We start from the raw sequence: 14,830 nt of genomic DNA, 5'->3' as shown, positions 1-14,830 counted from the left end.
CTATAATGTGGGTCAGTCGCCTGAAACTTTGTTTTCATTAGAGTTTTAGATTTTAATTACAGGTCTGAATATGCAAATGCCGTCCAAGCGAGCGACCACTTGCAATTATGTTTGTCTTCGTCCTGTGAAAATGACTTTTGTTTAAGTTTCCTGGGCGGAAGCGGAGTACAAGTGCATTTCCAGATAAATTCCACAAATTGGGACGGGTTTTCAGGGTGGGGGGGTTGGAGGTTTGTGGAGTTTGCAGCATGGTCGAATAAAAGATGGCGGCCGTAGTAAAATAAATTACAGCAGACATTTTTGATTAACTCAAGTGGTTGCATATAAACACACACAGGCAGAGAGCGCCCCCCTCGTCACACAGATACTCACACGGACGGGGGGTTCGTGTGTGTATACGTGTGGCATACAGGGTGCTCCTTCCACGACTGTGTGTTTGTGTGTATGTGGGTGTACGGGGCCTTCCATTGACTGACAGCCAAAAAACTTCTTGGGGGCTGACTGCCGCACACTCACACAACTGCACTCAGATTGGGGTTAGTTTGCCACGGTGTGTGTCAGTGCTTTTGTGAGTGTGCGAGTGTTGTTTGTGGAGTTTTGAGCGCGCATGCCCGATTTTTTACGAGGGGGTGGGGTATTGGGGGTATCTGGGGTTTTGGGGGGGTGTGCCCCACACGGAGGCATACATAAACACTCATTATGTACAAATGTTTTGGGTATACAACAACAAAGCGGTTGTTTGGTTACTTAGAATCGCGTCAAATGTAGACACGGTGTAGCGTAAAATGCACATGTAGAATTAAAGGTTTACCCTTAAAGTTTAGCTAGAATTTAAGATTACAAATCGACACTCCAATTGAGCAATTATTATTAAATTAGTTATTATATGCAAATATCTCAAAGTGATCTCTAGATAAAATACAAAATTGTGTCAGGAAAATATAAATATAATAATTTAACACTATTAAATGCAAAAATTGCAGCTTAATTTACATCCGCAATATTTTAATGTAGAACTATTGTTGTGCTTGTGGAGTATTCTTTATTAAATTTACTCTTGTTAGGTTGTATTAAAAAAAACTTATAGCATAGGTTTCATTTAATTACATAGTCAATATGTTAAATTAATATTAAGTTAAATTAATATTACAATAGTTTCGTTTCTATGACTATTTTTTTCGGTGTACAAAATTGTCAAAACATAAATGTAATCACACAGCTGATATGTAAAAAGAACGTATGGTATGTAGAAACAAAAAAATGACTTGCCACACCTTGATAGCATGATATGCATAAAATCATAAATGATATGTACAAAAAAGATAGTTTGATGACCTTAACCCTCTTACAGGTTGATTTTGGTGAGGTTTTCATACCATCCAATCTGGATGTGCCCAAACCGCGTGTACTTCCCGAATTCAAGCGATTGGCCCATGGCCTACGTTCCAGCAACATCAGCGTTTTGGATGCCAGGACGTTCTACATGTAAGATTAACAAAAGCTTTTCCTTTTTAAATATTTAACCAATTTTACGTTTTCAAGACCCAACCTGCACTACGACGGAGCTGGACCGGATGCCTATTTCTGGGTGGGCAATGGCAGCGAACCGAATATCATGGGAATAAAGGTCAGTGACTTACATCCGAGCTTCTTCGACCTGATTATTGTTTTAATAGCTACATTCGAAAGTCAATTATTAAATAAATTAATATTTATTAATTTAATAAGATTTTTGAATAAGGTTTTAATGTTTAAACTCACTAATTAACATGCATTTATTAAGGGCGTTAATCAAACAAATTTTTTTTTAAAAAAATTTTTTTTTTTTTTTTTTTTGGGTTTTTTTTTTTTTTTTTTTTTGGGGGGTTTTTTTTTTTTTTTTTTTTTTTCCCCCCCTTTTTCCCCCCCTTTTTTTTTGATAAAAATTCATATTTCATATGAATTGCTTCTATTTCATATTTATATTTAATTTATTGTAATGATTTTTTTTTTTTTAATTTTTTTTTTTTTTTTTTTTTTTTTTTTTTTTTTTTTTTTTTTTTTTTTTTTTTTTTTTTTTTTTTTTTTTTTTTTTTTTTTTTTTTTTTTTTTTTTTTTTTTTTTTTAATTTTAAAATTTTTTTTTTTTTTTTTTTTTTTTTTTTTTTTTTTTTTTTTTTTTTTTTTTTTTTTTTTTCCCCCTTTTTTTTTTATTTTTTTTTTTTTTTTTTTTTTTTTTTTTTTTTTTTTTTTTTTTTTTTTTTTTTTTTTTTTTTTTTTTTTTTTTTTTTTTTTTTTTTTTTTTTTTTTTTTTTTTTTTTTTTTTTTTTTTTTTTTTTTTTTTTTTTTCTCCCTCCCCCCCCCCCCCTTTTTTTGTTTTTTTGGGGCCCCCTTTTGTTTCTCTTGTTTTATAATAAATTGACCAATGTCACCCTTTCAGGTGCCCAATGAGGCAGGATCTCTGGAACCGTTGCGCGGCTACCAGGGCGAGGACATCGAGATCCAACTCCCCGGGAACATGACCGTATACGACATCGACTGGCTGGCCGTGTGGTGTGTGGAGTATAGGCACAACTTCGGACACGTCTACGTTCCCAGGGACCTGGACGTACCGCCAGCTTTGGGCCAGACCAAGATAACGGTAAGTGTGATAATCCCCATCGCATATAGTTAGTTCCGGAACATTGCCCTGATCCATATGCTAGCATTTGCTCATTTCCACACAACTCATAATGTATATCTCTTTGACTTATGCGCGCCGCATTAGCCTTCATGGTGGTATTCACCCGTGAGTACTAGACTTAGCCTCATGCATGTCCCGCCTTTCGGCCAGACCAATCCCTCTTACTCCGCCCCCTTGTCCATTCCAGACCACCACGACCCCGCGTCCTGTGTACAGCAATTGTCGCGAGATCCTGCCGAACAAGCTGCAGGTTAAGTGGGAGCTTCAGGACGAGTATCTTCTGGTGGAGCTCTTCGGGCGCATCAACGAGGATCAGTACATGGCCTTCGGACTGTCCGGAGCAAATGGCCGTCCCCAGATGTCCCAGTCCGACGTGGTGGTGGCCTTCTACGACACCAACGCCCGCGTTTTTCGGGCCGAGGACTATTTTATCTCGGATTTGTCCCAGTGCGATGGTCAGCGGGGAGCTTGCCCCGATGAACGGATTGGGGCACGTAATGATGTAATCGTCGGTAGGTGGAAGACTATCAGTATTTGAGCTTTGAAACTAGCTTATGAGATTATAAATTACTTCTAATAAATGTTTACACCTGCAGTTAGCGGCGATAGAAAAAACGGGGTCACCAGCATCCGCTATAAGCGCTTGCTGCAGACCAACGAGGCCATCTACGATTCCCCGATTCCCATTGACCGCGAGGTTTCGGTAATTGCCGCCATAGGACCTCTAAACGCCCGGAAGGAGGCCAATGCCCACTCGCACACCGCCAGCGACCACAACCAGGACGACATTCGCATCAATTTCTCTACGAGAGTAGGTCCAATAGCCTATAGCTGGAGGTAAATAATAAACGAGTTAACCTTCCAGAACGATCACGCCTGCAGGAGTTCGCTGTACGATGTTAAGGACGAGACTGGACCCAAGCCATGGCCCACACGAAAGATCGAAGGTGTCAGGAAGTTCCGTGCCAGCATTGGACCCACGGGCGGCAAGCGCGGATATACCGCCATCACTGGATCGCCCTCGTGGGGCATTGCCTGGTATGTGAACGATCTGCTGATCCCTGAAATCACTGTGGAGCGCGGCCTGACCTACGAGTTCATCATCGAGGGTGGCAATGATCCCTCTCAACCTGCTAGGTATTTATTGGTTAATTCACTAATATATGCTTGCTCTTTTTTACAATAACAATAATTATATTTATGGCACACATATTTTTCATGACATCTTGAAAACCCAGTTTTTACTCTAGTTTTGTACACTAGTTTTGTACTCTAGTTTTGTACTCTAGTTATGTACTCTAGTTTTATACTCTAGAATTGTAGTATATCTCAAATTAACCTCTTATTTGACACAGATATCATCCCTTCTACATCACGGACTCTCCTGAAGGTGGACTGGGTCAGAAAATGGGTCTGGAGGCCCGAAAGCAGAAGGCTTATGCTGGAGTTGAGTACGACGAGGATGGCAACGCTGTTCCGACAGCAGGTGAGCCTTTATTCTAGCCATATTTTTTCACACTTTATGATTCATGATTTTTTTAGCCGGTCGTTATTGCGAGTGGGAGCACCAGACCGTTGATCGTTCGGCGGAAATCGAGAATTTCGAGGAATACATGAAAACACTGGAATTCAAGTGCGAGGATGGTGAGCCTGGCTACCTAAACTGGACAGTGCCGGCGAATGCTCCCGATCTGCTATATTATCAGGTGAGTTTTGCTCTAAAAAGCAGATATAAAAATAAATAATCCCCTATAACTACTTTTACAGTGCTTTACACATAATACTCTGGGCTGGAAAATCAACGTCGTGAACATGGGTGCCTCTAGGGGATCGATAGTCAATAGTCATCAGATTATATTATACGGAATTTTCACAGTTTTTAGCCTGGTCGCGACACGTCTTCTTATGTGTAGTCACATACTTGCCTGATAGTGCCGCCAGTAAATCGTTTTGAATTCTGTATTTACTTCAAATCTATCGGCAGATAAGACCCCGAGATCAGACAACATATCCAGATCCTTACATATCCATTACCTACCATATCCTGCTCATACTTAAAGTATCAAACCGTCATCAAACTTCTCGAGACGAATTTATAATTTCACATTGGCACAATCGGGACTTGTCTGTCGGTAGTTTTGGGCCACTTGGCGACTTTCACAACCAGGCTAATATCATCTGACAAACATATCTTGACAATAATTCGTAAGATGTAAAACTGTTGAAATTGTGTGTGCATGCGTGAGGGCCCACTGTACCGGTAACCCCGATGAGTGGGCGTAGAATGGGTGTTAAGCCATAGCCGGAACTTGATCGGTTGTTGGCAGTAGAATTTTGTGGCTAGGCAGCGATAACTTTTTGTACATTTACGAGTATGGAATTCTACTTTTTTACATGTATACTTATTAAATTTACTTATACATCTACATCTCTAGTACAGTAAAATTGTAATTTTTCTAGCAACTACTACAAAACCTACACTGGCATGTAGATTCAGAATCATGTTTAATATGCGGTTCTATCGAAAAGTAAACCGACAATAATAACGCAACACTGCGACAATAAATTAATGATAGTAAATGTGTGTAAAAACACACAAAAAATATTAAAACAAAATAAATTAGATGGGCGCGAATTAAGCTCAAAGGAATTGTACAATAAGAATTATATGGATTTAGGAAGGGCAGAAACCGATGCAATTTGTATGACAATAATATCTACAGATTTGTGAATTTTGAGAAAGTTTCGCAGACAATACAATACTTTTACACAATTTGAATGTACTAAGAAACTAAATACAAATAAGATAACTATGTTATTTAATGCTACTGACTACTGTGGTGCTTCTTGTAACGATATTAGATGAAATGTAAATCACACGCCGCACACGTTTAAAATGGAATACAAGAATCCCTTTGGACGGGATGAAGTTTTTGTTATCAGATGGTTTTCTTGTAACTTTTTTAACTATATTTGCATAATTGGTGTTTTTATATAAGCATGATATATATATATATTCGTATATGTTTACAATAAGCGATATGTTTATAATGGTAAGTGAATCAGAGAGACACACAACTAAAATGTACGACAATAACAAGAGGACAAATGTGTCAGCTAGATACTTGAGAAATATTTGGCAAGATATTGAATATGTAATATTATAAACTGATAAATATCCATGTATGGTAAATCCTTTTGATAGTTGTTCGCATTAATTTTGGACTATGGCTTGATGTAAGCAAACATAAATCTGAACAAATTAACTCTGTAGCCAGAGCTAAAGATCCCCCTTAAATGAGCTAATTTGAATCAAAGGACTAACTTTTCCTAAAAGTATAAATGTATAAAAAACTATTGGACACTAAAGTTTGTTAAGTTTCTGTTGTTTTCCTTCGTTTCCTTTCCCTCTATAAGTTTACATATTAAGGGCCACTATGCTGTTGTAATGTACATTTTCGGGTAAAAGGATATAGAAAAGTGTAAGGATCCATAAACTACAACTATGGAGAGTTTTGATATTTAAATTTGACAAGATCTGGAGCAGGTTTATAAGTCAAATTGATTTTTGTATAGTTAATGCAGCTAAGCGCACAAGAGTCCAGAAAAAATGAAAACAAAGTCGAAACAAATCAAATTGATAACCAAATCAAAAGATTTATAAATAAATGCACACCTTTATATTCAATTGATATACATATACATAAATACATATTTACATTAAACAAAAGGCAAGAATATGACTTTCAAAGAATATCCCAAGAATATAAAAATTTCCATGTCGATTATAACTTAACATCTCGTACTTAGATAGCAACATTTTTCTGCATTACCTTAACGAAATACTTTCATTAAAAATAATAAAATCCAAATCAAAAGCAACTTGCAAAAAATCTCCAATTTAATAAATAGATATGCATGAGGCGCAGACAAAGAGGATGAGGAATAAACTAATCCATTTTTAAATGTTATTAGATCGCATCAGATCTATCAAACCCGATTGACAATAACTTGCCAAATAAGTGGTAGGGAATTGAAAGATTGATGTCAATAATAAGAAGCTTCACATGAAGAAAAAACAAAGGGCGTAAAAAACGAATATTCTATAAATAAATTTCCGAAAAACACTTGCTTTTGTTTTACTTTAATTGGGGCAACAATATTGTAAACAGCATTCAAACGTTCTTGTGAAAATAAAACTCTGACTAAATCCAGTCCTAACGTGCTATACGTATTCTTATATTATTATCATATTTATTATTAATGTCGGGACGGCGCGAACGCCATTCCCGGCTACCAAAAATTACACGCACGAGTTATTCACATTAGGAATAATCGCAGAGGTCAACTCAGCCGAGGTGCAATGGCCAAGCCTCACTCCGGAGGAACCGCCTTCGTGATCACGGTTAACCTCTACGCCAGGTAAGTATGCTTTTCTCCGCTCGGCAGCAAGGTTTCCATGCCATAACAGCTAGAACCAGTTGAGAATTATAACGAACTGTGTGTGACATAAAGCACCCCTATAAATATGCCGCATAAAATGTGCTAGCATGCGCAGTCGATGACCCGCTTTTCACTACCAGCTGTTGTTAGTAAACAAATGCCTTCGCCTTTATTTTTAGCTATTGTAAAAGTATATTCGCTTGTACTTTCGATTTAAAAATATATTTATTTCTTTCCACTAAGTCTCGAAAATCCTTGTTAACATAATAAGTCAGTTATTTTTGACTCATCATATTTTTAAAAGCGCATGTTATATTAAATTTAAATACATAAATTTATGTACTTTTATAAAGATACTATATAGGTTTTACCAAAGGTAATATTAATAATAGTAATATTAATACTTTGTTTTAATTAGATATGTGCTTAGCAGCTATAGAGCTGTTTTTAATTTAGATATTTTATTTTGTACGCCGTCCAATAAATAAAACAAAAAAACAAGAAAGGAAAGCTAACTTCGGGCGGAGCCGAAGTTGATATACCCTTGCAGAATACTCTGTAAATTATATTCTCCAAAATTATTCATATAATGCATTCTTAATACTCAAAAAAATCCCAACTTCCTAACTTTACAAACACGAAAGTTATGGCATTTCCAATCAATCAGTTATATGGCAGCTATAGGATATAGTCGGCCGATCCTTATGAAATTTGGTAGGTCGGATTGATTGGCCAAAAATAAAACCCATAGAAAATCCCAACTTCTTAACTTTACAAACACGAAAGTTATGGCATTTCCGATCAATCAGTTATATGGCGGCTATAGGATATAGTCGGCCGATCCTTATGAAATTTGGTGAGTCGGATTGATTGGCCAAATATAAAACCCATAGAAAATCTCAACTTCCTAACTTTACAAACACGAAAGTTATGGCATTTCCGATCAATCAGTTATATGGCAGCTATAGGATATAGTCGGCCGATCCCGGCCGTTCCGACTTATATACTGCGTGCAATGGAAAGAAGGGTGTGTGCAAAGTTTCAATTCGATAGCTTTAAAACTGAGAGACTAGTTTGCGTAGAAACAGACGGACGGACAGACGGACAGACAGACGGACAGACGGACAGACGGACATGGCTATATCAACTCAGGAGGTGATCCTGATCAAGAATATATATACTTTATAGGGTCGGAGACGTCTCCTTCACTGCGTTGCACACTTTTGACCAAAATTATAATACCCTCTGCAAGGGTATAATAAGTGGCACCATTTTATAAAAAAGGTTTTTTTGATTACCTATAAAAGGAAACTTCCTAATAGAAAGCAACAGCAGATAAATGCCAACTTGGGCCCCATTTGGTGAGAAATTAATGCACAAATTTCATATCCATTAAAAAACAAGCCCAAGCGAATCATTGCACCCCGCTATGAAAAATAAACACTCGGAAAATCGTTTATGTGTATTGCTAGAAAGTTTTTATTTTACATTTTGTATTTATTATGAACTATTTTGTTGTTCTGTTTTGCAATGTTGTGATTTGTTAACACACTGCGGCGCAACATTAAATGAACACACAAACGTGTTTAATGCATACAAAATAATAATACAAATAATCGTAATGTGTATAAGATTAACTAACTTTGTAATGCATAATGCGATTTGGGCAGAAAATGAATATCAACATACATAGATCGCTGCAGATATATTTAAACCTATATAGATCTAGATATACGTAAGATGCTATCATGGGTAGTACTTAATACGTTCGATTTCGTGAACTCCCTTTTATACGTATTAGCTGACAGAGTTTTGAAACTGTACATGTTGTTCATACGGTTTTGTTTTTGTTTTCGTTATCATCATTTCATTATTATTTGTTATTTAGAATAATGCTTTACCAAGTTTTCATTTCTTGTAGTTAAATTGATAATTGTGTTAGATTCTCCTCGATCAATCTTCGTTTTAAATGTAAGCTCTAGATTTGGTGAGAAATACGTAAATGTTGTTGCTGCATATGGGTTGGTTGCCCAACCGATAGCAGTGTTGGGTAGTTGCAATTGATTGCGAATAATTAGGTTCAACGATTACATTTCAATCTTGTTTGTTTTTACACAATTATACACAATTTATGTGGTTGCCCGTTGGGGCTATAAATATATCTGCGATTTACATTCGGTCTCAACTTTTACAATTATGCAATTTCATTAATTCGTATGGTTGATGTGTGCCGCTGATCATTGCGTTTGTTTGCCTTGCTTTCATTATTTCAAATAATTTTTACATTACACAGTGGGGGAAACCAAACATGAAACATTAACATGCTATTTTAATCGGGGAATGGGGTGTGTAATAAGGAGATGAGAGCGGCTTTGTTACTTTCAAAATTAATTGCATTGATTTGCCTAACATAATGCAGCAATTACATATCAGCAATCGAATAATGAAAAACTTAAGTTGCCAGAGACACAACAAATACAAACATTTCTTTGCTTTGCTTCGATTAAATTTGTTCTCCATTTGTGTTTGTTTAATTCAGTATTTTCTGTTGCTTTTTAATGTTAATTAATGATAATAAATAAAGCCTAGTTTTAATGCCTGCTTCAAACTTGGACATCTTTCAATTACTACAGTATCTATATAGACGTAAATACAATCCATTATATTTATATTTAATCTAGATTATCCTGGAATATTAATTTAATGTAGCCGGTCGCACCATCCAAGGGCGTCGCACAGAAGGGACAGACGGCCTGAAATCCGTTGGTGCCGTGCGGTATCTCCACATTTGCCCAGTATCTGCAAGAGTTCAAGGTAAACACACAATTAGTAAAATCATTTGCCAGCCATCACTGGCTTTAGATGCTCACTTGACAGTTTTTTCAGTCGCCATGTGTCCGCATGGATTGAACGCGTACGTCGGAGCGCCCACGTCCACATAGAAGGCCGGTTCCAGACCCATGCACAGGGTGACCACCGGGCCGAGTTCCAGGCACATGGGACAGCGGCGGGCACCAGTGTTCTCGTCTTGACCCCAATCGTGATGGCCTGCCAAAGGAATCGAGCAGAATTATGGATTTTTCTGCCAGTCTGAGAAAACAATCACACTTACCCTGGACGTGGCCGCAGTTTAAGTACACGTAAGGCTGGTTCACCTGATCCCCAATGTTAACTTTGCGTGGTATAACCAGTGTATTCAGGCCCACCGGGCACTGTGGACGACCGGCATTAATGGCATCGATAAGTTTCTCCAAATCGTGTTTGGTCTGTAATTAATAAAAGGTTAATGTGTTTCTCATAAAGTGTAATTAGCTTAAGTGGTTTCTTATTATTTCGTAAAAATCAATATTTTGTTGTAATAGTTTATTAAGATCTTTTTATTTAAAGTGAATCTTAACGATGAGAATTTTTGATATTTAAATTCCTGAAGAAATTTTGAAGAATGTAAACATTCTTTCAGTTTAATTTATATCTCTTAATAATTCAGCTCTACTAAACTAAACTAGTTTAAATACCTCTTGAAAATTATAGCAATTAATCGTATTTAAATACGAAAAATTTTTTAAATTTGACTTTAAAAGTAGTTACCATCCTTAAAAGGTAAGTAATTTAAAAGTCCTGGTTGGTACCATATCAAATTATGTGGAAAACTCATTTTATTCAAGACATCTAAAATGAATCATAGGTACTCACCGGCGAATGTTGCAAGCCCTCGGCGGAACGCCAGAGCAAGGTTGCGCCGCAGAGATCAATAAGTGTGCCATCCTGCAGGATGTTGCATTCGTCATAGATCTGAGGAAATGAGGAATTTTAATCAACTGTAATGGGTTGGATAACAAATTTACTTACGGGCTGACCCTTCTGCTGGGCCGAACGCGATTCGCGCAGGCTGAAAACATCGCCGCCCACGGAGCACTCGCGCCAGAGGCCGCACTTGGCATTGCCGCCACAGAAGGATCCTTTGGGGTGCATAATCAGCACGCCGTTGGTGGTCAGGCCATCGATTTCCACATTGTCCTGCCACTTGGTGGCCTTCTCCTGTGCAAAGTCAAGTTCGGAGCTCATTAGAATCAGCAGGAGACTACCAGATGGACAGCAGACTTACCCCAAGGAATATGTTTCTGCTCGAATCGAAGCCGGCGGCGAATATTCTCGCCTTGGCAGGCTCACAGCGGTTGACCAGAATGCGACAGGCGAAGCGAGAAATTGTGCTCTGCATCACCTTGGCATCCTTCTTATCGCCGGGCAGCGTGTCCATCACCACAAAGTCAATCGGCGACTCCGAGGAGCGTCCCACCTGGCGGAGCAGAGCAATCATGATTAGTTCAGAGTGAGTGGTGGGGGAAAACTGATTAGGTAATTTATCACTGGGCAAATAAGTGACGACTCATGCGATATTGGCATTACACTTCAGACCAATGAGGAAGAGATACTTCGGTTGCCAAGCCAATATAAATATTGAATGTCGCATTGTCTGGCCGTCAAAAGTCAACAGAGAAGACCTTCTTGACAGTGCACTATTTCAGGCCCTTGGCGGCTCTAATTAGCCGAATAACATTCATCAAAGTCAAGCCGAGAAATCGAAACCAAAACATGGGGGGGCTGTCAGCCAGGTCAGTTTTGGGTGCCTCACCTGAAACATGTCCGTTTCCGCGTCCTCCTTGTACTCGACGATTACCGCCTGGTTGCGTGAGAGCGTGTACGAGATTGAGTGCTGATTGGCATCCAGTATGGCCTTCGAGGTCTGTGGCGATTGGACGATGTAGTGTTTGGACCGCTTGACGCCGCTCGCCTCCGTCCGCTTGTGCAGCACGAACTTGGAGCGTCGCCGTCCGCGATCTCCCTGTGGCAAGTAACCATTGTAGCTGCAACGGCACAGATAGCAATTCGGCATGAGATACATTTGCTGGCAGATGTGGGGCAAGTTGATAAGCGCTGACATGCGGGATTATTGCTCAACTAATATATTTCATTCAGTTTGTGGGTCAAGTTCTGCGTTGGCACTGTGTTTGCACAATTAGTGGGCGCTTCCCTGCCTCCCACAGATAATGACCACTAATAACTCAAAGAATTGCGGGTTAGCTTTTGTTCCCCTGTCTTATTTCTGTCTGTTTGCTATATTAGCTAGACCATAAACCGTGTAATTACCCGTGGATGTCTGTTTCACTAAAATGATATTGACTCAGAATCGATAGTGTTTATGGCTTGATGTTGACTAGATAGTGCTCTCGAATTTGTCAAGTGAAAACCACACATTACAAGTGTTACAAAGCTAATGAACAAAATATTCCAATTTGTTCGGGTTTAAACTATATAACGTTCTTTTAAGTTCGGTTATTGGACAAATGTTCTGAAAAGTTCTTTACAAATCAACCATATCAATTACGAAAAAAAAGCATTTTTTAAAAAATATTTACGATCTCTAATAATGAGATTTATCAGAACACGTTAATGAAGCTATAAAATGAAAAATGTTCGTGCATCAAGAAAAAACGTAAATTCTATTACTCTGTACAGAGTCGTGTCTTCCTGACATTTCCCTTATTCCACTTAATTATCACACATAAAATGTGAAAAATATTTTACGGGATTTTATTGACAGAATGATCCCGGAAAATACTGATCCCCCGTGTTGGTCGTAAAACCATGATTTTCCTATGAAATGATCTAGTCGAAGAACAATAAACTTTCGTTGCGTGATTTGAAATTCGGAGAATTCAGGCTGGTACCTTTCAAATGAATTAAAAACATAAATCCAATCCATGTTTACATCCACGTTTGACCCCGCGGGACATGTTGACCTTTAATTTTGTAACTATGAGCCTGCTTATGTCTTTGAATATGTTAATGTCAGAATTTGGCGAGCGTTGTTTTTTCGTTTTGTTAATTGGTTATGTCTTATTTTGATGACAGCAATTAAGAGTTTCAGATTTGCTGACAAGAATTCAAGTGTTCGTACGCGTCCGGCTTCTTTCCCTGTGGGTTGTTGTCCAGCAATCATCGTCTGGTTGTCTATCATATATCACCAACCACAACGATGGAGGGGGAATCCTCAATGAGTGACCACATGTTGCTCGGGGGACCAGCATGGTCGTCATGATAAATGGGGAATTGATGGAGAACTACATAGGGTCTGCGCTCCCTAAAGTTTTCCAGCCCTGCCTTTGTCCTATGGGCAATTAAAAAGTGTTAAGATAACAAAATGCCAGCAACAACAACTGGGACATAAAGAACAGAGACTGCAGCTTCGGCTCAAAATGCTTTCGGCTAATGACTCAAGTCTGGAGACTGTTTTCTGGAGTCTGTGAGTCGCACTTTGGCTGTGAGTCAGCGGCAAAGCGTTGCCAATCAGCACAATGTCAAGCGCTTTGCTGTTGGCCCGTCGACCATCAAGATTTACAATCATCCGTCCCAGCTGCTGGCCAGAACCATCAATCTCCGCCGGCGGACCGCTGCGTGGATCAAATTTATGCGGCTAGCTCAATGTTTATAGAGCCGGCACTTAAACTTCTGTAAGCGGTGGGGCTGCGTTTGACTGATTGGACTTGAGGCTGGAATCGGGCGGTTTTTAAGGTGTGTGCGGCTTGGTTGAAGATCCCATAAAAGTGCAGTGAATCTTTATTTATGAATCCATGATGAACGATAATAGATTTCTGAGATTCGGGTGGAGTTGTGTCAAATGTATCTGCGTTTAGGCAATCTTTGATCTTTGAATCATAAAGTAGGTAATCTGTTTAAGCCTCTTAAATTTTTATCAGCCAAGTGACATAATTCAAAATGTGACACCTGCGTTAAAAATGGATATGCTATTGGATTACCAAACGATGATACAATGGAATATGCTTAAAGATGGAAGTTAATTAAGCAAGTGGCCAACAATTAAAACCTTTTTAAGCCGAAAGCGGCTCTTTGCTATTAATTACATTGGATTTCATACAAGTGGTTTAGAATCCTTTTGCTATCTTATCTTTCATGTCACCATAACTAAAGTACTTTTAAATTCTGTTCCATGACATTGTTTGTGCAAAGCTGAACAAATTTGTTGACCTAGCCGCTGTTTTCTCTAAAGTTCCTCTAGTAAAATGTTTGAAATCAATGAACAAAGAACTTTAGGTCTTGAAGTGCTCATTTCAGCACTTGTCAAGCCGTAAGCTCTGGCTTATAAAACCACCTATGTACTTATAGCCCAAACAAAGTACTTTACTTTGAGTATTGCCCTGTTTTTATTATTTTGTTAGACTTACCCGAGTATCACTAGTTCCCCGTAGCGCAATCGCGGTTTGTCATGACCATCGCCACCGTCTTCAGCCAGTATGGGAGATTCAGTGCCGTCGGTGCTGCAAGTGAAAATGGAATTGAATATTACATATTTAATGGAAATGCACATGGTTATGGTTTTTATTATTGTTTTGTAATTTACACAAAGCTTGGAAAATGCTACAACTGCTCAGTCATTATGCAAGAAAACGAAAACAATAAAGGAAAAGTTTTCTCAGTAGCAAAGGGAACAAAACAAAAAAGGAAAATGGCTGTGGAAAACTAAAGCAAAACAATTTCAAAGTAAATGCCAAGAAGGTTGCTCATTTTCAACATATTTCTGGCTCACACTTGCACCCTTTTTCTTTTCTTATATATATTATTCTGTAACTTCTCAGCTTTCTAGAATTTCAAATGAGGAAACGGCTCTGCTCTGTCTCCGCTGCAGTACACTTGAAAAATCTTACCT

General features: G+C 38.3%; 2 protein-coding genes and 1 non-coding gene across 4 annotated transcripts in view; 1 reads left to right on the top strand and 2 right to left on the bottom strand.

Annotated features, from left to right (window-relative positions):
* The window catches only part of LOC108039613 (protein Skeletor, isoforms B/C), a 30,597-nt gene extending 23,809 nt beyond the window's left edge, over nt 1–6,788 (top strand). The window contains exons 5-14 of one of the 2 annotated variants that reach the window (XM_044458927.1): nt 1,352–1,485; nt 1,543–1,627; nt 2,419–2,619; nt 2,746–2,766; nt 2,849–3,173; nt 3,258–3,472; nt 3,527–3,798; nt 4,017–4,147; nt 4,204–4,367; nt 4,429–6,788. In XM_044458927.1, coding sequence (XP_044314862.1) covers nt 1,352–1,485; nt 1,543–1,627; nt 2,419–2,619; nt 2,746–2,766; nt 2,849–3,173; nt 3,258–3,472; nt 3,527–3,798; nt 4,017–4,147; nt 4,204–4,367; nt 4,429–4,590 — 1,710 coding nt within the window. In that variant the 3' untranslated portion in view covers nt 4,591–6,788. The remainder of the gene's footprint in view (nt 1–1,351; nt 1,486–1,542; nt 1,628–2,418; nt 2,620–2,745; nt 2,767–2,848; nt 3,174–3,257; nt 3,473–3,526; nt 3,799–4,016; nt 4,148–4,203; nt 4,368–4,428) is intronic. The other variant, XM_044458928.1, reaches the window with a different exon arrangement.
* A 138-nt stretch (nt 6,789–6,926) lies between these two features.
* Nucleotides 6,927–7,091, bottom strand: LOC123037593. The gene has a single exon (XR_006417566.1). It is a non-coding gene; the product is annotated as a U1 spliceosomal RNA (small nuclear RNA).
* Nucleotides 7,092–8,559: 1,468 nt separating this feature from the next.
* LOC108039612 (protein pellino) overlaps nt 8,560–14,830 on the bottom strand; it is a 31,347-nt gene continuing 25,076 nt past the window's right edge. The window contains exons 2-9 of the mRNA XM_044458824.1: nt 14,349–14,441; nt 11,738–11,969; nt 11,210–11,401; nt 10,954–11,142; nt 10,798–10,896; nt 10,217–10,370; nt 9,975–10,152; nt 8,560–9,903 (exon numbers count right to left, since the gene is read on the bottom strand). Coding sequence (XP_044314759.1) covers nt 9,777–9,903; nt 9,975–10,152; nt 10,217–10,370; nt 10,798–10,896; nt 10,954–11,142; nt 11,210–11,401; nt 11,738–11,969; nt 14,349–14,441 — 1,264 coding nt within the window. The 3' untranslated portion in view covers nt 8,560–9,776. The remainder of the gene's footprint in view (nt 9,904–9,974; nt 10,153–10,216; nt 10,371–10,797; nt 10,897–10,953; nt 11,143–11,209; nt 11,402–11,737; nt 11,970–14,348; nt 14,442–14,830) is intronic.

This window comes from Drosophila rhopaloa, unplaced genomic scaffold (genome assembly GCF_018152115.1).
Source record: "Drosophila rhopaloa isolate 14029-0021.01 unplaced genomic scaffold, ASM1815211v1 contig_178, whole genome shotgun sequence".
Lineage (NCBI taxonomy): Eukaryota > Metazoa > Arthropoda > Insecta > Diptera > Drosophilidae > Drosophila > Drosophila rhopaloa.
This window is presented reverse-complemented; position numbering and strand designations above follow the sequence as displayed.